The sequence below is a fragment of the Protobothrops mucrosquamatus genome, unplaced genomic scaffold (genome assembly GCF_001527695.2).
Source record: "Protobothrops mucrosquamatus isolate PMUCROS unplaced genomic scaffold, P.Mucros_1.0 scaffold13, whole genome shotgun sequence".
Lineage (NCBI taxonomy): Eukaryota > Metazoa > Chordata > Lepidosauria > Squamata > Viperidae > Protobothrops > Protobothrops mucrosquamatus.
Genome location: NW_015386400.1, coordinates 1542826 through 1565386, shown reverse-complemented (window position 1 = coordinate 1565386; position 22561 = coordinate 1542826). Strand labels below are relative to the sequence as shown.

General features: G+C 35.3%; 1 protein-coding gene across 1 annotated transcript in view; it reads left to right on the top strand.

Annotated features, from left to right (window-relative positions):
* The window catches only part of MPP7 (membrane palmitoylated protein 7), a 60632-nt gene that overhangs the window by 35267 nt on the left and 2804 nt on the right, over nucleotides 1–22561 (top strand). Inside the window, exons 10-15 of the mRNA XM_015810655.1 lie at nucleotides 778–842; nucleotides 13432–13602; nucleotides 19768–19848; nucleotides 20403–20496; nucleotides 21132–21240; nucleotides 21662–21805. Of these exons, the coding sequence (XP_015666141.1) occupies nucleotides 778–842; nucleotides 13432–13602; nucleotides 19768–19848; nucleotides 20403–20496; nucleotides 21132–21240; nucleotides 21662–21805 (664 nt within the window). The remainder of the gene's footprint in view (nucleotides 1–777; nucleotides 843–13431; nucleotides 13603–19767; nucleotides 19849–20402; nucleotides 20497–21131; nucleotides 21241–21661; nucleotides 21806–22561) is intronic.

Below are 22561 nucleotides of genomic sequence, written 5' to 3'. Positions count from 1 at the left end.
CCACCACTGGTCTAACCATTAAAGCTGCACTGAAATGCAGTACAAAGACTGAACTCGGTATTCTGGCTAGGGAGTTCTTAAAGTAGCCAAGTTTGAAAAATACTGGTTTAAATTGGATATTATTATTCAACTGCTTATATTGATAATAACAAAACCCGATACAGCATTGATAATCTTGTTTGCAAGAATAAAACCGATGGAAAACTTGTTGAATGTGCTGATGTGTTAAGAAAATGTTACCACTTCTATAAAAAGAAGACGACTGCAGAATTTCATTTTAGGAGAGTATAAATAAACTGCACTGTTTATTATAATATCTTTTAAAATTTTGGGTGATTTTTTTTTTTAAAAAAAGATAGATAGCCCCCGACTTACAACCATTTGTTTACTGACAATTCAAAGTTAAAATGGCACTGAAGAAAGCTACCTATGTCCACTTTACAACCGTTGCAGTATCCCCATGGTCACGTGATCAAAATTCAGATGCTTGACAACTGACTCATATTTATAACGATTGCAATGTCCCGAGAGTCATGTGAACAACTTTTAACAACTGTGTTACTAACTTAACAACTGCAATGATTCACTTAACCTGTGGGAAGAAAAATCGTAAAATGGGGCAAAACTCTCTTAACAATGGTCTTGCTTAGCAACAGAAATTTTTGTTTCAATTGTGATCATAACATGAGGACTACCTACATACTGTTACTAAAAGAACATTAAAAATAAGAAAGCTTAAAAGTTTTGTTTTCTTCCCCTCCTCAAACTACTTGATAGGAGACTTGCATTAAGAAGATCAGATGTACAGTTTCAGCCCTTGAAGATTTCAAATAAGAAATCATGTAAGTCTGTTGCTGCACAACTTGCTTTTTGCATTTATAAATTATGCAGTAAAGGAGTGATGCTATTCATTCTTTAGGCCCAACCCTCTCTACTTGTATAAGAGAAATTGCTGGTTTTGTTGCTGATTCCAGATCTTAAAGTATATGCTTTTACTACAGTAAAGAAAATAAAATAGATGTAGGAAATAGATTGTTTCCTTAATCATTTAAACAGTTCTATTAATGTACCACTCTTTTTTAAATTCCAGGTTAAGTTAGTTTGAGTTCCAAAAATAAACATTCTATAATATAATTACCACTAAATTGCAAATGTGTCCTTTTTAAAAAAAAAAATCTGTTATAAAAATATTTATCACATCTAGAATCATATGATCATATTTGTGTATCAATTTTCCACTTCACTGACATGTGTTATTAAGAACATTGTAAATAAATGATATTTTGTAGCCGTATTTCCACTGTTCTTCTTTTTCCCCATGCTGGAATCAGTAGAAATACTTCATCAAGCCAATTATTCTGTTTTCTTGAAGTTTCTGTTCTATATTGTGCAAAACATTTAATGTCTGAAATATCTACCTCGGCACCATGCTCAATGCTTCACCAATTTTCATTCTGCCAGAATCCAAGGATGATAGGATATAAGAAAATAAGAGGTGGAAAACATAAGAGATGGGTAATTTGATAAAGCTAAGCAAGCCATGCTTAAAAACAAATTCTATAAATAAATAAACACTTTAAGATCAGGAGATATTTAATTTTATATTCCCGCGCTATCAGAATTAGAAATAAGAAAATAAAAACTTCCATGAGGGGTCCAAACTTCCATTAATATATGTCTTATTATCACTGGTACTAATGATGTTATCTAATGAACAGTCTACAAGAAAACAACCAAGTTCAGAGAGCACCAAGGACCCCTATATGTGTTATGCAGGAAAGAATCATAATGACGGTCAAGCCTCTAGTATTTACTAATGTTTCATTGAAATTCTGGATTTGAAGAAATAAATAGTGTTGATTTTCAGATTAGGTCTGAAAAGTAACTAAACCCAGGAATGGATTAATCACAAATGTTTGGAAGGTACAATCAGGCAGAAAATAGACTTGTCAGACATCATGGAGCCAGTGGTAAATGACCAACTCTATGTTTCATGTAGTAGCATCTAGAACGGGGGTAGGCAACCTTGGCTCTTTTATGACTCGTGGATTTCAACTCCCAGAATTCCTGAGCCAGCCATGCTGGCTCAGGAATTCTGGGAGTTGAAGTCCACGAGTCATAAAAGAGCCAAGGTTGCCTACCCCTGACCTAGAACCTAGATTTATGTATGTAAATATGAGGTGTCTCAGTTGCATGTTATCCATTTGATGGTTTCTCCTGAGGACTTAGATCTATAGTTCTTACAGACATTCAGCACAATTTTAAATTTCACGTGCCTTTAAAGAAATAAAAACAATACATGGTTTGGCCAGATCTTCATGAGCAGATGTTAAATTCAAAAGGTGGTATTCAAACAAGAAGTATTTACGTATTTTATTAAATCTGAATTGAGTAGAACCAAATTTATATGCTGGCATAACTGATAGCAAAACTATTACATTTTAGAATCTGCTAATTCATTTTTCTTAGTAAAAGTGATCTCACTTTTCATCAACATTTCTTTCTTGTCAATTAATAAAATACACTGTGTGGATGAAGCCACAAGCTCGGAGAAAGAACCTTCACCTCATCCTACACCCCAACTATAGATATTCACCACTATTGTAAAATACACTGTCCCTATTATCTCAGAAACATTATTTTCCTCCTGTTATTGAATTGAGATTTTTTTCATGTTTACCATTATAGCAAAATAGTTACAATAAACATCTTACAGAAAAACAGGTACCAAATTAGTAATATAACTGTATGGCTCAAGTCCCTATTAGGAACTCTTTGTACAGCCCTGGCCTTGAGAAGTTTGAACATGTTATTTGAATTCCAGATCATTAGGGGAGCAGTTAGGTAATGAACTGATCACACAATTATGTGATTGAAGGCGCCATAATACCGGTATAATACTCCTGGTAGTTCAACATCATGGTTAAACTAAACAAATGACTATTTCCGCCAAAAAAAATTAGCTACCCTCTTTTTTCTTCTGTCTCAGCTGAATTCTTTGTTAATGAGAGAAAACAGATTTTGGCAAATTTAGCAGGGGCTAAGCATTTCTCTGGTACTGGCTGTCCCACAACAGATGTTGCATCAATTAAAAGAGCAAACTTTGGGAACCTACTTCCCAATGAAAACTACTTAAAATTATGTTCTTAATGCATTCTCAATGCTATCCGATTATATGTTGTCTTTCCTAGTTTTATTATTATTTGCTGAATATATTATTTTAAATAAATCGTGTCTACTTGTTTGTTTTTTGGCTCTTCTAAGCTGAGGAGACAGTTGAGTGTGGTAGGTGTCTTTCTTCTGAGTTTTAAAGTTTTCATTCTTTTACTGCGTTCTCAGTCTGTGTAATCTTGCCTCCTGTTTTTCCCCTTTTTTGCTTTTCAGAGAAAATTGAAGGTACACATGTAAGTTTCCCTGCTTGGTGGTAGAGATGGTCTGAAAGCTAGATTAATTAAGGCATCTCTACTTTAGAAACAATTAGAAAATTAAATGTGGCTTATAACAGCACATTTAGTGATACAGACTAGTAATTTAGCTATTGCAATAGAGTTCCAAAGTGAGTTGCCGTGAGCTATGAAGGCTGTAAGCAAGTTGGTCATGTGCAAGGTAACATACATGCATGATGATAACTGTGGGGTAAGGCATGGGGCTCCTTGGGTATTACTCATTGCCGGATGTGCCTTTTCTATTTATTATTCCCTACATACTTCTCTTCCCACCTAAGATACTCTGGAAAGAAAAATTCTCCTGCAGAAATACGTTTTGGTATATGGATTGAATTTGCAGGCTTTGGCTAAATTTCTGGTAATTTATTTGAATGTTACTAAAAAAATAAGATAATAAACAGGTGCTATCATTCAAAACATTACAGTTGGCCTAAAGATAGAGTCAGTGCTGTTGCATGATTCTAAAAGAATTCATTTAAAAAAAAGTTGTTTTCCATTGCAGATTTCAGCAACATAATTTTAGAACCTATTTTCTCAATTTACAGGGTCCTTTTCCTTTTTAAGCTGCTGTGCTGCTGTCATTTGCAGAATACATAACAATTGCAGTCATTAATTCACCAAATCAACTGTTTAGTATAACTAGAAAAACTATAACCTGTTTTGTCAAGAGACCTCTGGCATATTATGACAAGCGTGAAAATATTTTGGATTGAGCAAATGTGCTATATGTTCATCAGAAACCCTTTCTGTCTGATCCATTGAGCCAAACATAAAACCTCTTTGATATTCTTTGTAAATAATTTCATCTTTGCTTCAGCTACTGCATTTTTATCTTGCACTAAAGCTAAATAGAACACCTTTAATTTCTATCACGAAAAGGCAATAAAGACACGGAGTATGCATGTTGTTGTGTGTAGAAAACTACTATAGAAAATATGATGATTTATTTTTAAACAATGATTTATTGAAGGCTTTCCATGCTAAGCTTTATACGGTTGTCATTCTGAAGTAACTCTTCTTTTGCATTTATGGCTGGGCATCTAACTATTCTGCTTTATTTCTTGGCTTTTGTTCTGTATGCTTTTACACTTCATCCAGAGGAAGTTGAATGTGCTGGTCACAACAATGGAGCCCTTATAGGTGAGCTGTTGCTTACATAAGACTCTTTTCTTTCTCAGTTTTTTCCTGGATGGGCTACAAATTTGCAGGTAACAAATTGGCATTTCTGCATGTTGTGAAACGGTTAGAATAAAAAAATGGCTCACTGGATTGGACACAAAGGATTAATCTATTAAAAGTAATCTATTTTATTAATTTAGAAATAGGGAAATTATTGAAATATTGTCTTTAATTTGCGAAAAAAGTGACTTAAGATTTTAAAAGTATATATTACAGTATTTAAATTAAATTTGAAGTTAGTGTTGGATTGACTCATCCTTAACCTCCTGTTTCAGGAAATACTATCATTGGCAATTCCTTCCACATTATGGTCAATACTGTGATTGTTGTTATACATATACTAGGAAGAGGTTACGCTTGAACACAATATAAGAATAATTTAATTAAAAGCATGAAAGACATAAGTTTTTAAAATCAATGGACCCTGGGGGACCACAGTGTCACGGGGCCCACTAAGCCATGAAGAAATGTTACTATTTAAGTCTTGAGTTAAGTTTTTGGGATTCATGGCCATGGTCCATGGCCCCAAAAGTTATTTAAAGGGCATCCGTGGTGAAGAAAGGATTGAGAACCACTGATGTAACAGAAAATTTATACAGAATTAGCCTGCATGTTAGTAGCACCAATATATGAAGACTGTACAATACAGTGGGACTTTTTGTCATTGTTGCCCACCTATTTCATGAAGTACCATCCTCAGTGAGTTGACAAAACAAAGCTTATTTTGTTTTATATGCCAAGCATAGTCATGGTTAAATGTATCAGATAATTAATGAGTGAGTTATATATAAATGCCTAAGGAACTGAAAATGTGTATCCCAAAGTATACTTCATTTTTTCCAAATAATGTATTAAAATCTCAAGTAGATTCCATAAGATGCCACAGCTTTATGCCTGTCTCTGTATTTTGTCATGATGCAAGATGCAGTCAAACATCTGATAATAATATATATTGGGTGAGTTTCTTATTTGTGAGATGGCAGAAAGTCCATAATTCTCCCACCCTTTTTCTTTTTGAAATAACTTTCCAGATGGGATAAAAAAATGATCTGGAGAATACACTGATGTCCTTTTTGGTCATTTCTGCACCTTGTTTCATTTTAATTGCTGTATGTTTATTATGTGTTAGATCTGTTTTAGGCAAAATATAGGATCCCATTCGATCAGATGTGACAAAAGCAGATTGTGATTAAGAGTTAAACTAGTTTTTAGTGAAAAAAACTATAACCATGGGTATCCAACGTTTTGATTTGCCTAGGCCGCATTGCATGAAGAGGAATTGTCATGGGTAGCATATAAAAATATATAGTTAATGTATAGAAACATCACTAAAAATCACATAGTAATATTAAAAGTTTACAGTCTTATGGGGCCACAATATTAGCTGTCCAGGGCTACATGCACTTATGGTCTGCAGATTGCACATGCCTGCTCTGTATCCATCAATAGTAGATCTTGATTGATGGGCTTCCCTGGTCCTTGTAATTGTTTGAAGATATAGAGGCCTATGCAGTTGTTCAGCTGTTTATCACTGTAAATCAAATTGTTTCAAAAGTAATGCATTTGAATAACTGTTGATATTTGTTTGCATCCTATCTTAATGATCCAATAGGAGTGTTGTACACAGTGACTAGTCCAGTGGTGGCGGACCTATGGCACGGGTGCCAGAGGCGGCACTCAGAGCCCTCTCTGTGGGCATGCAGGCCGTTGCCCCAGTCCTAGGCCTTCAGCTGGGTTTTATAAAACCTTTTCACTTTAGGCCTCCGCTGCTGTGTGCAAAAAAAAAAAAAGTTCAATCAATCAGTCAATTTCAACTTCTCGCAGGGAAAAAAAAGATCTTGCAAAGTTGGAATTGATTGATTGAACCTTTTAGTCCCACCCAGTCTGCCGTTACCACCGCAGCCACGCCCATCCAATGGGCCACACTCCCAATTGGCCACACCCACCCGGCACCCGACGATGCATAAGTGGGTTTTGGGTTGCAGTTTGGACACTCAGTCTCTAAAAGGTTCGCCATCACTGGACTAGTCCATGTACCAATTCATTATATTCATTGTATATTGACTACAACACCGTTGGCTTGACAAGTAGAACATGTTAAGCAATATTGACTGACTGATTGACTGTTTTATTACAGTGGAAAAATATTCCACATTTGCCAATAAGGGAAAAAAAGGAATATTTTGTTCTCTTCCTTTTTATAGTCTTTACAAGCTGAAGAGTCTGTTTTAGAAGGCATGATGATCATCTAGAATAGTGTTTGGCTGAATGGATTATTTTGTAGGACACTGCAAAATGATTAGGGGACTGGAGGCTAAAGCATAAAAGGAAAGGCTGCTGGAATTGGGTATGTCTAGTTTAACGAAGAGAAGGACGAGGGGGGACATGATAGCAGTGTTCCAATATCTCAGGGGCTGCCACAAAGAAGAGGGAGTCAAGCTATTCTTCAAAGCGCCTGAAGGCAGGACAAGGAGCAACAGGTGGAAGCTAACCAAAGAGAGAAGCAACTTAGAACTAAGGAGAAACTTCCTGACAGTTAGAACAATTAACCAGTGGAACAACCTGCCTCCAGAAGCGGTGAATGCTCCAACACTGGAAGTTTTTAAGAAGAAACTGGACAGCCATTTGTCCGAAATGGTATAGGGTTTCCTGCCTGAGCAGGAGGTTGGACTAGATGACCTCCGAGGTCCCTTCCAACTTTACTATTATTATTATTATTATTATTATTAAATAGAGAAAAACCGACTGCTTCTTCAGTGTATCTGATGTTAAGGTTCTATTGAATAGTAATTCCCATATATGGAAGAGTCGTTCTTCTACTTCAAGGGGTTCCCAACGGGGTGCGAGACAATATTCCAGGGGGTGCGAAAATTTGGGTTTTCAAAATTATAGCGTATATGCATAATTCGTTGCCGTTGTTTTGAACGTTTGTAAGGGATGCCAGAATATATCAGAAGCGTTCCAAGGGTGCGGGGTATAGAAAAGGTTGGGAACCACTGGTGTATTTGGAGGGGGGGGGAAACCCTTCAATATGAAAATTTTCATAAGAGATAGGTGGACAGGTTTGTTTCCATGTGAATTCATTCATCTAATAGATATGTGCCAGTGGCCATATAGTCAAGAGTTAGGTGTTAGAGATTGTTTCTTCTCCCATATAATATATATTTTCTTGCAAGCTGAGATACCTATAATGTTAACTCACATTTTTCTTATTATTAGACTTTCTCAATATTTAAAAAAAATGATTTTTCACTTATTTAATACTTTGTGTGTGTGTTTGTGTATAAAGCTGTTATTTATGAATATTTGCATACATGTTACATTTTTGTGCATTTTTTAAAACTGTGATGCATCATTGTCTCAATTAGGATAATATTTTTATAAGTAAAAGTTACAAAGATTAAAACTTGTGTCCTATAGTTTGTTAGTAGATCAACCTTTAAACCAAATATAAAGCAAAAATAAAGTACATTATTACATATATACTGTAATGAGGAACACAGTTTTATTTTATCATCATGAAGCTTAACATTCCTATCATGAAATCTTAGAAGATAGTTTTTAAATTTGAGTGATTTTTGTTTATTCTCAAATTTGAAAGCAAGTTTATTTATATATTTATTTCTGTGTGGGATTCAAATGTTTAAATTTAGCAGCTCTCCCATAATAAACTTTGCAATTTAGTAAGAGCTGAGCACATTTAGTACATTGTTTGTCATGGAAGGCCAAAATGTCGAGCGTGCAAACTGTTATTGGTGATACATTATTTTGGGTTTCTATGCTCATGGGTGTGTATGCGCATTTATGCACACTTCAAAGGATTCTTGAGATCTAAGCTGTAAACCTAAATGGCATCCTTTCTGAAGCTGGAAAATGTTTAGTCTTGCTCCATATCTGTTCCTAGTGTCTGAATTATTCATAAAACATTTTTTAAAAACCTCATTGGATGTATTGGCTGTGAAATGTTAGTTGAAAAGCAGACATAAACATTCTGTAAAACCTGTTGTGCTCTAGGCTGCAGGAGAAATGAGGGCCAAGGATGAGGTTTCTGCATATGGGAGCTGACTTTTCAGGGTCTTTCATTGACATTATGTGGGACAAAGCCCTTTAGGGAAGAGTTTGCTTTTCCTCAGCTATGCACTTTAGAACTGGCAATGAGCCTAAACTTGCAGCAATAGCTGTACTTTCTGGAAAGTTAAGGCCAAATGAAAAAGAGAGAAGAATTTTCATGCTGGGACAGAGACTTATTGGATCAAATTGTAACCATGTTCTTTTTTCTTTAAGTAAAATTGCTTTGCTGTTGAAATTTGGATGGGGTTGGCAAGAGTACCCTTTTTTCCCCCCCTCAACAATGTCTCAGGAATTACAGTATATCATGAAGTAGCATCGTACCTAAGGCACTATGGAGAAATGCTACTTAAGTTACTTACCATTTTGGTGGTTTTGAAATTTATTTCCTCTGTTGGATTGATTGATCACATGCTGTCAAGACAGAGTCTACTCTTAGAAACCACAGAGATAAAAAAATTTTCTAGGATAATCTGTTCCCAACATGGCCCTTCAGATTTAATGGTGGTGTGCTCTTTACCGCTATAGTAGGTTCCATCCACCTTGCTCCTTGGTCATCCTCTTCTCTTTCTTTTCTCAACATTACAGACTTGGTATCCATGGTCTTTCTCTCCAGTTTCTTCCTTGTTCAAGTTTGCTCTCATAGTGTCACGGGGGAAACCATTGCTTTTATATATCTGTGATCTTCTAGATGTTGTCCATCCTCCCACCCCAATTATATTGATTTCAATTTATGTTTCATATGTTTAAAATGTCTAACCTGCTCAATCTAAATACATGAAGCAGTATTTTTATTTCAATTTTAAAACAAAAGAAAATATGTTTTTTCCTTCTTTCTTAGACTCTAGCATTACAGTATATAAAACAGTTTGACTTTCTACTCTGTGCTTCCCCCAATTGAAGTTCTTTCATTTTTTTAATTTCCATGTTCTCTGTTTAAGTGAACGATAGACTAATAATTTGTTTCTGTGTATAAAAGAGAAGTATAACCCTTAGAAAACAGTTGAGCAGAGGGAATATTTGGCCATGTTCACTGGCTCTTAATGATATTAGTTTCTCTGAAGAGTGATGTTCACTCTATTTATGTAGAATAACATATTAGTTCCTCCCCACACATATACACAAATATCTTCCCTATGTTAATAATAAGCCTGACATCTTTACCAGATCTTATTTGTAAGTTTCCATCAGCTTACGTTTTCACCAATAAATATTTTATGGCTTGAACTTATACTGCATTGATTTGGATTGAAGCATACCTTCAACAACCAAGTATATAAATGTCTAAAAATCTTTGTGATTTCAATGAATACAAGTCAAGTAATGAAAGAAATGCACAAATAAATACTAAAATGTTGTAAGGACTTGACTATATCTGTGGCTAGTACTTTATATTGCTGCTATGATTTATTAAACTGCAGGCATTTTCTCATGAAATAATTGTATTCAAATTTCTCCAAAGTGAGGCCTACATACAGGTAGTCTTCATGTCACAATTGTAATTGGGACTGAAATTTCTGCCATTAAGCAAGATGGTCATAAAGTCTGATGTCACATTACCACTCTGCTTAACATGGAAATTCCAGGATTTCTGGTTGCCGTCATTAATCAAATCACTCTGGATCTTTAAGTGAGTGCTATTTCCAACCTCCTGCCCGTTTCTCCATCAACTTTGCTTGTAGGAAGCTGACAAAAAGTTGTAAATGGCAAGTATGTCATCCTGGGGATGCTGCAACTTACAGAAATAAGAGGACAGGTCATGAGTACCAGTCACTTAGTGCCATTGTTAGTTGAAATGGTCACCGAACAAGTGTCATTTAACGAAGGCCATCTCTATTTCTAAAAGCCATAAGGTTATTTGCATTTTCACTCTTTAAACTAGAGTTAAATCATTCATACTCTTTGTAAACTCCACATACCACCTTGAAAGTTGCACCTGTGCAGATCAGTTCTACAACAGCTGGTTCTTAACATCCTTAATCTAGGATGAAAACCCAAGAGCTTTATTCATTAACTCCCTAAATTCAGCCCAACTGTCAAAACCTCTAGTTTTTTCCACAACACTGTTCAACACTGAAAAGTGTTTGTGGTTTGCCTACTGCAGATCTTTTTTTCCTCTCATTTCCTTTTTTTCTCTGGATTTCTTTTCAGTGTTTTGTCCTTTCCCAGGTTTCTTTTGGAACTTCCATAGTTGTATTGTATCTTGCTTTTGAGCTACTTTTTTAAAAATGTTGCAGCTTTTCCTCTTCACAAATAGTCACTATACATTTCTATTTCAGCTTTGTGGATCACTGCCTTAGAACGTAGGCCAAAATGTCATGCCACTATCATGGATTCATGTTTCCTTAGGAAGGCAGCCTATGAAACAGTCAGTTAGGATAAGAACTTCCAATTCTTAATTATTTATTCTAAACTTTACTCAAGCCCTTCTTATCCCAATATCTCATGAAGCTCATAATATTGAAACCATCAAAATTTAAATGACTTCTAGGATCTCTCTTAGCAACATGATTATTGGTCACCCAGAGAAGCACCATTCAAAATACAATTGATACTTAGCACTACAATACTATGGCTGTTCCATCTTCACAAAATTTCATCTCACTTAGGATTTCCTTGGGTTCGTAATGGTTCTGATAACAATGTGTTGACAGTATCTAAACCACCTCCTGATGTAATCTGCTCAGCAATATCTATGCCACATGATTCTTTATCATATAATTTTCATCATAAGAAATAACAATGAATCCCAGTTGGAGAGTAGATGATCTGTATATCTGAAGTTTTTGCAGATTTCTACCTTTAAAGGAACATACGGGTAGACCTTGCTTGATTACTTGCTTCTTTAGCAACCATTCAAAGTTAGAGCAACACTGAAAAAGTAGTTTTATGACTAGTCCTCGCACTTACAACTGCCAGTGTCTCCATAGCCACATGATCAAGAGTTGGTCACTTTGCAACCAATAGTTGTTTAGGACAGTCATAGCATCCTATGATCATGTGATCTCCAGTTGTACAATTCAGGAAAAATTTGGATCATTTTCTCTCTCTCAGCCCAACTCATCTCACCAAATAGTTATTGTAGGGAAAATAGGAGAAGGAAGGAGTATTAGGTGTGTTCAACACCTTGGATTGTATATGAAAAAAATGGGAAAAATACCCCAAAAATGCTTTTGTACATTATTTATATTGACTATTCTAATTTTTTACTCCTTTTAATTTCAAAACTATATTACATGATAATTTTCTTAATTGTTCTTTATGTCATTTTAATGAATATATTATGATTCTGTTGTTAAAAACTTGCTTATTGTGATTGAAAAGATTGTATTGTTTCTAATGGAACTAGACCATGGCATTATTAATCCCTGTCTATAAATACACAGTATGTCACTTTGAACCAGGATGGATATCAACTATATGAATTTTGCTGGATCTAATAGGCATATATATAGAGAGATGATCAACCCATTGCATGCATTCTATAGTTACTTATTTACAGTTCTGGATATCTTTTAGTGAGGGTGGAGAGTTTTTAAGCAAATAGTGCAGATTTGAAGGGCAAAGTACCGTATTTTTCGCTCTATAAGACGCACTTTTTTCCCCCAAAAAGATGGGGGAAAATGTCTGTGCATCTTATGGAGCGAATGCCGCCTCCCGCCGCTCCGCATCCCGCGCCTCCGTGTCTCAAGCCTCTGTGGCACAGAACTGCTGGCATTATGCTTGGGCGAAAGACTTTTTCTTTTACAGATGGAGCAATTGCAAGGGCTTGCATGGTCGCCAGCGGCAGGGAGCGCGTCAGCGGCCCTTGGGGACCATGCAAGCCCTTGCAATTGCTCCAGCCGAAGAAGCAAGCGGCTGGGAGGCCGCCGCGGCGCCTACCTCCTGCGCCCGTCAGCTGGCGACCCCCGGACCTGCGCCCGTCAGCTGGAACGTCAGGCAACGCTTTGGCCGGTGCGGAGGGCGAAGGTGAGGCCGCTGCAGCACCGAACTCCTGCGCCCGTCAGCTGACGACCCCCGGACCTGTGCCTGTCAGCTGGGAGGTCTGGAAACGGAGCCGGCTGGCGTGGAGGGCAATGGGGAAGCGGTGGCTCGGTGGGCGGGGTCCTGCCTGCGTGCGAATGTCAGGCCCACCCGCCCCATCTGTAAAAGAAAAAGTCTTCCGCCCAAGCATAACCTTTAAGGATTTTAAGGATCTTTGAGAGGGAGAGAGAAATAGAGGGAGAGAAAGAGGGAAAGAGAAATAGTATAGTACCGGTATGTGTGTCTTATGGTCAGGTGCGTCTTATAGAGTGAAAAATACGGTATGTTCTTGGTTTGAGTGCCTAAGACAAATATGCCTCATATGTGAAACTGAACAAAATTTAGATAATGTCTCTTTTTTATCAATAGTACATATTTATAGAATAAGAGCCTCAAGAAAAAATAACTGAGTAATCCAAATGAACTGCAGTGTCTTTAAAGAATTTTCTTATTAGTCAACAGATTTTTTTAAAAAAACAACAACATTTATTTCAATGTCCTAATGTATGACTTTGCATGAGCAAAATAATATATGATATTTGGAGGAATAGAAGCATTTTGTATTATAATCTGTATATACTTATATGTAAAAATAATGGTGAAAATATTGATAGCAAAAGTAGTAAGTATTTTGCCTGGAAGAATATTTGTTATAGGTGGTTTTCTTTATTGGCTAATAACGTTTATATTTGCTTTTTTAAAAATGTAACCACAGCTGGCTTTAGGAGAAGTTTTCGCCTAAGCAGAAAGGATAAAAAAACGAACAAGACAATGTATGAGTGCAAGAAGAGTGATCAGTACGACACAGCAGATGTCCCTACCTATGAAGAAGTAGCAAAATATAGGCGGCAGCCTAATGAAAAATATAGACTTGTTGTTTTAGTTGGTAAGTTTTAACTCCTAATTTAAGAGGTTAAGTCAAATGATGGAACTTGAGCTGCATTGCTTTTAGTCTTATTACAGTTGTTTTTCATTGCCATGCCTGTTTTGTGTTTTTAAATTTGCAAAAATTTCAAATCTTGACCAAAAACTGTTATATAGGGATGTCAGAAATGTTGTAAATTTCAACCTTGATTCATCTGTTATAATTTCCTGCTTTTGAAAAAATTAATTAATATTATAGTCAAATAATGCAGTAAATTAACAAGTCAAGATAACTGCTTGTTCTGTTCTTAAGGCTTTAAGAGGCATTTGAATATTAGAATTTTCACAGAAAGGATGTTTCATGGTTATAGTTGCCAGTATTTAAGGTACTGCTTTATATTAAGCATTTCACTATTTGAAAATCAGCATTTTCAAGTTTCGGAGCTTTTCAGCAACATGTAGCTTTTTCATTAGAGCCTATATGTATAGTTTATACAAAAGGAAAGTGCTGGGATTTCTGCCTAAGAATTCTGAACCTGTTACCTCAAGACAATAGTTTCAAAACCCCTAAAGAATTTCTCTGCTTTTCCTTTCCCAAGTCATCTTGTCGCTATATGCTTACTTACTGTTGGTCATTTTCACCCTTCCCAGAACAGATCTGCATTATCTGTTTATCTCTTCAGCAGTCCAGTGCACCCATTTTTTCTTGAACACAATAGTACATGACACCATCATTCAACCTTTCAACTCATCACAAATACATTCCCTGCCCAGATTTTCAGAATTGCTTTTTTCCCATCATAAACGTTATTATAAGCTCTTCCAAGCAGATGGTCTACAGCACTTCTTTCTAATCCAGTTCCAATTAGCTACAGCACCTGGCTCTCATCTCCTGTGGTTGGTGGCTCCTATTCCCATGCAGCCATTTCATCCTGAGCTGTTACTCTGCATGTTCTTCACTGGTTAACCGTCACCTCTCCACCACCACCACCTCCTCCTCCTCCTCATTTTCATTATCATCTGGTGGTTGATGCAATGATAGCATTATAATGAACCTTCTCCCATGTTTTTCAACTTCCTCTCCTTGCATCTCCTATTTCCCAGTGGGCAAATTCCTTTCAGTTTCTGATCCTTCTGGGTAACTCATTTCCCCCTTGTTTTTGAAGACTGTAAACCTTCCCACCTACCCAAATCTTTTAAGTTGCAGCATTGTCATATTGGAATAAAACCACAAAGCTTCATTGAATTTGCTTCCATAAAACTGAAACATCAGTACTTCCCTTCCTAGAAGTTTATCTAGTCCCACAGTAGAACATAGAAGCAAAGAACACCCTCCTTGCCTGGAATATTATTGTGTCGGGCAACAACGATATATTAATGATGTGCATTTGTTTTATTGTAAGCTGGCTAGAGTCATATAAAAATGAGAAAGGCTAAGATATAAAATGGATGGATGGAAAAGAAAGAGTGTGATAATGTTGAAGAAGAAGAGTCTATATAGATGCAAACCTTCGGGAAAGCAAAGGAAAAGCATGTCATTTAGTGAAGTGGAAACATTCCTAAAAGGAAAAGGGCAGACACTGGAAGACCCATTCAAACATGGTCCTGTCAAGACAGACTTGCCTTTATTCTATAGATGGGACGGGTTAAAAAGCCATTGCATGATCACTCAGGGCCTGTGGTCCCCTTAATCTGAGCATCAACCCATTACAGTCCAGACTGGAATTTCAAGATGGTTTCAGAAACATCTAGTAACTTAAGCTGCAATGTGGAATTGCTTCTACTGTCTTAATTTGTTACTGTTCTCTAAATGGGCCAATTGGCCATGTTAAAATAAAAGTGGCATTGAATAGCTTTTGTAGTAGCTTTTATAACTATCATCATTTACTCTTTCCTTAGAGCTTTAGAATGTCATGTTCCTATCATTTCTGTGAGTCAAGAGTAAACGGCTAGGACTTTATTATGTGCCACTAATAATACTCTTTAATCTTGCATAAATTCAGAAGCTCAAGAATGGTACCTTATAATAAACAACACATTCATATACTAATGCACTATGTTATATAAATATATGAATTTGAAGTTTCTCTAGATACCAGGTGGTTTCTCTAGATACTGTGGTTTAAAATTACGCAAATTGCTCTGTCATAATTAGTGGGGACTATTAGTTGCCTGTATAGGTAGAGGCTGTGTCCCATTGTGCTTGCTATTGCTATATTCTCCTTATAACTAAAACCATTAAATGTTCAAAATCAGCATTTAAATTAACTGAGCTATGTACTTGTGCTCCAGGACATGAATTCTCGAGGATTCTAATCAATTACAAAGTGAAGTAGAGTTAGAAGCCCTTAGTATTTTCACGCTAATAACAGCACTTTTCTTTAAGATGTTTTCTTAATCTAATTCAAAATCCAACATTTTCAACTTTCCTAGTATTTATTGCATTACATTTTTGCTGGCCAATGCTTCATTAGTAGAAATTTCCCATTTAAAAATTGCAAACCAGAAGAATATGACCCTAGTGCTGCTGTTTTTATAAAACCTATATCCAAGGGGACACTTAAAATCAGTGTTTAAAAAGAGCTTTCCCATTTTCTAATGCACAAATTCAGGCACCTACTACTGTGAGCAAGAAATTGTGGGTTCCACACAGTAAGTAATAATATGGTTGAGTTGCTTTTACACCTATATCAACAGAACCCTGTGAAAAGTGTGATAAGTAGACTTTTTATAACAAATCACATATGCTAGCTTTAAGAAATATCTAGAAATTTTATTTTATTTTGGAAATAATAAATCAAGTGAAGAAAGTGTGCTTTTACAGTAACAAAAGTAGTTCACCAATTTATTGCAGTCCTCAGTCATTTTTATGTTTTTTTTTCTCTTGGTATTAGAAACAGCATAAGTCTAGCCAAAATCATAAAAGTGCCTTAGGTAAAATGTGGAAAAACTGGCAGTATTAATTGAAGCATAATACAGATTATCAGATTTTAAAAATCTTTATGTGAGCTAGTAATCGCATCCAATATGACGTGTGAAATACGTTTAATATTATTATCAAGGTCAGTTAATTAATTTTTTCACATAGTTGGTTGAGGCAAAACCAGATTAAAATTTTTGTTGGAATCTGTTTAAAAAATATTGCCTAGTTCTTATAAATTAAATTTAGTATCCTCACCAAGCATAACTTTTTTATAACATGATTTCAACCTTATTTGGCCCTGTTTATCTCATTTTTAAAATAAGCCTGAGTAGTCTTACTGATTTCAGTGTTGGTCTGCAGAAACCACAAGCTTGCTTTTTTGTACACTTTCTGTTCGAAGTTACAACAGCACTGAAAAAACAGCATTTTTCACACAACCATTGCAACAACCCCATGGTCACATGATCAGAAATCAGATGCTTGGCAACTGGTTCATATTTATGATGCTACATAATACATAATGATGCTACATATATACCTTTTGTGATCTTCTGACAAGCAAAGTCAGTGGGGAGCCAGATTCACTTAACAACCATGTTATTAATTTAACAACTGCAGTGGTTTACTTAACAAATGTGGCAAGAAAGGTTGTAAAATGGAGCAAAAAAATCACTTAACAATTATCTTGCTAAGCAACAGAAATTTTGGGCTCAATTGTGGTTGAGTGAGTTGAAGATTACCTGTATACTATTCTGTCTTGGTTCTTGAAAAGCTCACTAGTGCAACCTTCTGTTTTGTTGGATTTCAATCCCCTTGTTCTTCATTCCTGTGGGGATAGTAATAGCAGTGGAGAAAAGCCCTCCATGTCTTTTCTGTTTTTATTTCCTTTTAGAGGGGTATTTCTATCTATTGAGGTGGAATGGGATGAAAAAAGGTACATTCTTCTTTCTGTTTTATCATTCTTCCGATACATAATTCAGCTTTTAAGTAGTGATATGTAGAATGTAGATGGTTTTGAATTTTTGAAATACCCTATTGCTGCATATGAAATAGACTGTTTCAGAAGTATTTTTGGCTTGAAACTCTGAAACATAGGGATGTTTGGGAGTTTTAAAATAGTTGAAACAGCCTATTTTGCACTTAAAATAGTTGTGTCATCCTCAGAACAGTGCAAAGTTAAAACACCACACATACGTATATCCCATTCTCTGCCAGAGAATGCTTGCTTGCATGTTTAGTTGCTTTGGCTGATGACCCCGACATAGGCTTCAGTCATGTCTGGCCGGTGATTGCTTGTTTAGTTGCTTTGGCTGATGACCCCAACATAGGCTTCAGTCATGTCTGGCCGGTATTTTATTATATCACGAACATAACATCCTGATATATGGAGTAATATGGATCTAGGACAGTTTGCTCCAGCCAACTCACTATGGTCATCTCACTGTGACCAACTCAACGTGGGAAACTCGTCCTGGCCAGTTCGTCACAGGACAACTTGCTATGGGACAAATGCAATGTGATAAATGTTATCCGCCACAAAATGTTGTCCAATTTCGTCAAAATGAAAATAATGTAAAAAAAAACAGCTTGCATTGAGTTATCCTGCATGAAATTGTCCCATGGCGAGTTGTTCCGTGGCAAATTGGCCATGGCAAGATGGCCATGGCAAATTGGCCACAATAAGTTGTCCCATTCCAGAGTAGTACTGCGACTAATGGAGTAGAACTGTCTTAGCTATTATCATTAGGTCATTTCTCATGATGTTCCAAATAAGACTTTCTTCTGTTAGTTGAGTCTGCAAACACATCCATTTTTTAATTGTTTAGGTGTTTGCAGGTTTAGGTAATTTTTTATTTTGATAGCTTGTGCACATACCATGCAAGCTATTTATTCCCAATGAATCAATTTTAGAAATAAAATGCCAGTTCCTTAAGCAAAAAGCAAGTGGCACTGAAAGAAGGAATTCTTCTTTCAGTGAGCAGAGAGATCTCTTCCATAGATATAACAATCCTTCTGCTTATATAATAAAAAGTTGGGATCCAACCTAAAATGTTTTATATGTCATTTTGAAAGGATAATAGATCTCATCAGTTTTTAAAATTTTATTATTGTCAAGGGTGTGTATTTCCTGTATATTAGCAACATGTCCTATAACAAACCATAAGTAAAGTAAGAATTCATTATCTTGTCATTAATTCTTGTTTAATTGTATAAGGTATCTTCTGTTTGTGCTTTTGGCCTAATCTTTGGCCATCGAGGAGGGCAGCTTCTCCCTAGAATCCAGGTACAAATAGAGGGGCCAGGTGACAATGGAGGAAAAAGTGGTAATTACCCCTTTTCCTTTATACCGGTGGCTGGCTGGGGAATTCTGGGAGTTGAAGTCCACCCATCTTCAACTTGCCAAGGTTGAGAAAAACTGCTTTATACATTGGAATGTTGTTCCAAATAAAGATGAGAAAAATATCATAGCAGGAACTAAAACAAAGTTGGAGAGAAGAAAACCATGAAATACTAATCCTATTTTATATGTCACTGTGCTTGAGGGCACTGTGAATATCTTATTGGAATCCAAGGGTTCTACAGCTAGCAGTAGTTGAAATGTATCATCTTTAGACTTTTATAATACATTTAAACTTGTTAGTATTCCTCAGTAATGTGTTTCCTGTGTTAATCTTGCCTAAATTATAAGTAACTCTTGTATAATTTGGAATTTTGTTTGAAATTATATATTTAGTCTCTTTCTGAGTATTTTCATCTAAACCCAACAAGTAGATGAACTAAATGCATTCCTGAATAGCACACAACTTTTATTGAGGTAAACCAAAGATTTCTGAAACAGCTTGTTTTTTCCTCCGTAAGAAGATGTAATCTCACATTGCTATTTTAAGTCAAAGTATGGTACATATTAAATATACTGAGAAAAAAAGGAAGGATATAACATCATGAATTTTGAGATTAGTACCAGCTTAATCTTTATATTCCATCAACATTCTTTTTTAACATTAGCCAATTGACCATTCAAGGTTGTGTATCTTTGGCAGAATAAATGACAGGCTATTGATTTCAGAGATAGTAAAAAGCCAAAGTTTGGGAAACCCATACATAGGCTTTGGAAATCCTATCCGCCTAGTGAATACTGAAGACACTGGAGTTGTTCCAATAAAACACTTTTGAGTAACATTTTGGATTTTTAAACAGAGCTACTGTATTATGTTATAATATTAATAATCAGAACAATTAACTGGAACACATTTAAACTTTCAGGTCCTGTTGGTGTAGGACTGAATGAACTAAAACGGAAATTGTTAATCAGTGACACTCACTATTATGGTGTAACAGTTCCACGTAAGTGAAAAAGTCTGCTCTATAAATTCCTAATGTATGATTCAGCTTCCTTTTAATTAGCATAAATATAATCTGATAAGGATTATCTGAATTAAGTTTTTAAAGCGTCTTCCACTTCATGAGGAACGTAAATGGCTCTAGTTCTCCATTATTGCATGGTGGAAACAAGCAGACAAAGGGCTTTTTTATGCTGAGGAAACAAACATGGTCCTTGTATTCTTGTTTTGCCAGCCTTCTACAACCATGAAAATCACTAGAAAGGGAATTTGACATCACAGTTACAGTAGACTGAGCAGTCACATATAATGGGATTATTACTCTTTGATGTAGACGGTGCAAGACAGCAAGGAGAGGATATGTACCAACCAAAACCAGTTCCATATTAATATTTGAGAAGAGAGGATAGATTTCTTAAATTTTCATACGAATTTCTGAGAGTTGAATTCCATCTGCTTGAATTTCAACAGTTTGTTGGTAATTAAAACCAGTAGAATAGAACTGTTCATTTTCATTTACTCTCAAAGTGGTTTTTAATGCTCTTTCAATAAAACCAGACACAACAAGACCTCGAAGAAGCCAAGAAAGTGATGGTGTTGAATACACTTTTATTTCCAAGCACTTGTTCGAGACAGATATACAGAATAACAAGTATGTGGGAAGCACGAAATTCATGTCTTTGTGTGTGTGTGTGCCATTTTGCATTGCTAATGTGAGAATGTTTCTGCATCTGAGTGCTCTGCCAAATGCCAGAGCTAACTTGAATGAGAATTCTTGGATGACAAAAGCATAGTTTAATTTCAGTTTCTAGCATAAACCATATGTATTGCACTTCAGTGGGCAGCTTGAACACTGATGGAAATACACATTACCATGCCATCATTTGAAATTAAGTTTTGTCTAAAGACAAACCCAAGATGAATCTATCAGAGGTTTCAGTCTCTGTATTTAAAGGATATTTTGAAAATAGAAAAGAATTAATCATATTTGTTTTGTGTCCAGTATATATACTGTGAAGATTTACACTAATTGTTCAAGGTTTGAAAGCTAAACAAATAAAGTTTTGAAATAATTTGAATTTGAAATGATATTTTGTAATAATTATGATATTCATTCAATTTTTAAATATCTGAATTTCTTTAAAAAATGTTATTTGGCACTTGATTTGCAAGGTTGTCTTTGTCAATAGATACAGTAAGGATATCAGGTTGCTTTTTTAAAAAACAAAAAAGATATATGGAAATAAGATTTGTAAAAGAAATATAAAATATTATTTTTTATTTCAGGTTTATTGAATATGGGGAATATAAAAATAATTACTATGGTACCAGCATTGACTCAGTTAGAGCTGTTCTGGCAAAAAATAAAGTTTGTTTGTTAGATGTACAGCCTCATGTAAGTAAGCAATAAAGTATTTAATTTTCCTACCATTAAGATAATATGTCTTTCACTCTCTATTAACAATTCCAGGGAGAAATTACTAGTGAAAGAGAATTAGTAACATCCTAGCAATTGTACTAGAATTGTTAGCCTTTTTAGCCTAAAATCTTGTTCAGAATTATATCATGTTAAATTATATCATGTTAAAGATACTACAACCAAAAATGACTGGCATTTCAGCAAATTCTGCAAAGAATCGTTTGAATGAAACAGTGTATGTTATGCTAAACAATTAAAATGCTATATAAATTATATCTAATAACAGTATCTGTTATTAGGGAGGAATGCCACATAAAAACTAGAGATGACTTGTATTGTTTCAGAGTAAATAATTTTTAAAATAAACATGTTCTTCTTAATATTTTCAACTTTCCAGACAGTGAAGCATCTAAGGACTTTGGAATTCAAACCATTTGTGATATTTATAAAACCTCCATCAATTGAGCGTTTAAGAGAGACACGAAAAAATGCCAAAATAATTTCAAGTAAGGATGAAAAAGGTGCTGCCAAGCCTTTTCAAGTGAGTATATTTTGCTTTCCTAGAAATATGAAAATAAATCTTAATTTTTGTTCCTTTAAGATTTGGTTATCTTCAAATGGTCCATTTCAGGCACGATCGCCCAATACTTGTAAAACTTTTCCCCCAAATTAAGTGTGTTCTTTAAGATGTCTGTCTTAATTTTATATGGTTATATTCAATTTTTCCAAAAACACTGATACAAACATTGAATGAACTGTAAAAAGAGATCTAGGAATCTAAAAAGAACTACTATTTGAATTCTTTTCAAAATTCCAAAAATAAATATAGTTTCCTACTGAATCTCTTCCTTAGAGCAGACCTAATTTTAGGTAATATGCATCTCAAGGCATCACTCATATAAACAGTTTAAAAACATTTTTTCTATTTCTGTTTCTAACACACAGGCATTTTATAATTATCTATTAATGTCTTATATGTATCAGAATGGGGATTGTTTGGAAGTTGGATAGAATAAAGTTTCAAAATAATTTTAATTTGAGATAACATTTTTGTAATAATTACAATAATAACTCCCCCCAGAGATCCGGATTATTCCAGATCTCCCCTCCTTCCGCCGTGCCCTCAAGACATGGCTTTTCCATCAAGCGGGATTGGCCTAGGGGGGGATTTTATAGGGATTTTAAAGGGATTTTATAATTTTAAATCTAATACAGGTCATTTAATATATATTTTAATTTGGTTTTTAGATATTTATTGTATTGTACTGTTTTTATTTACCTGTAAGCCGCCCTGAGT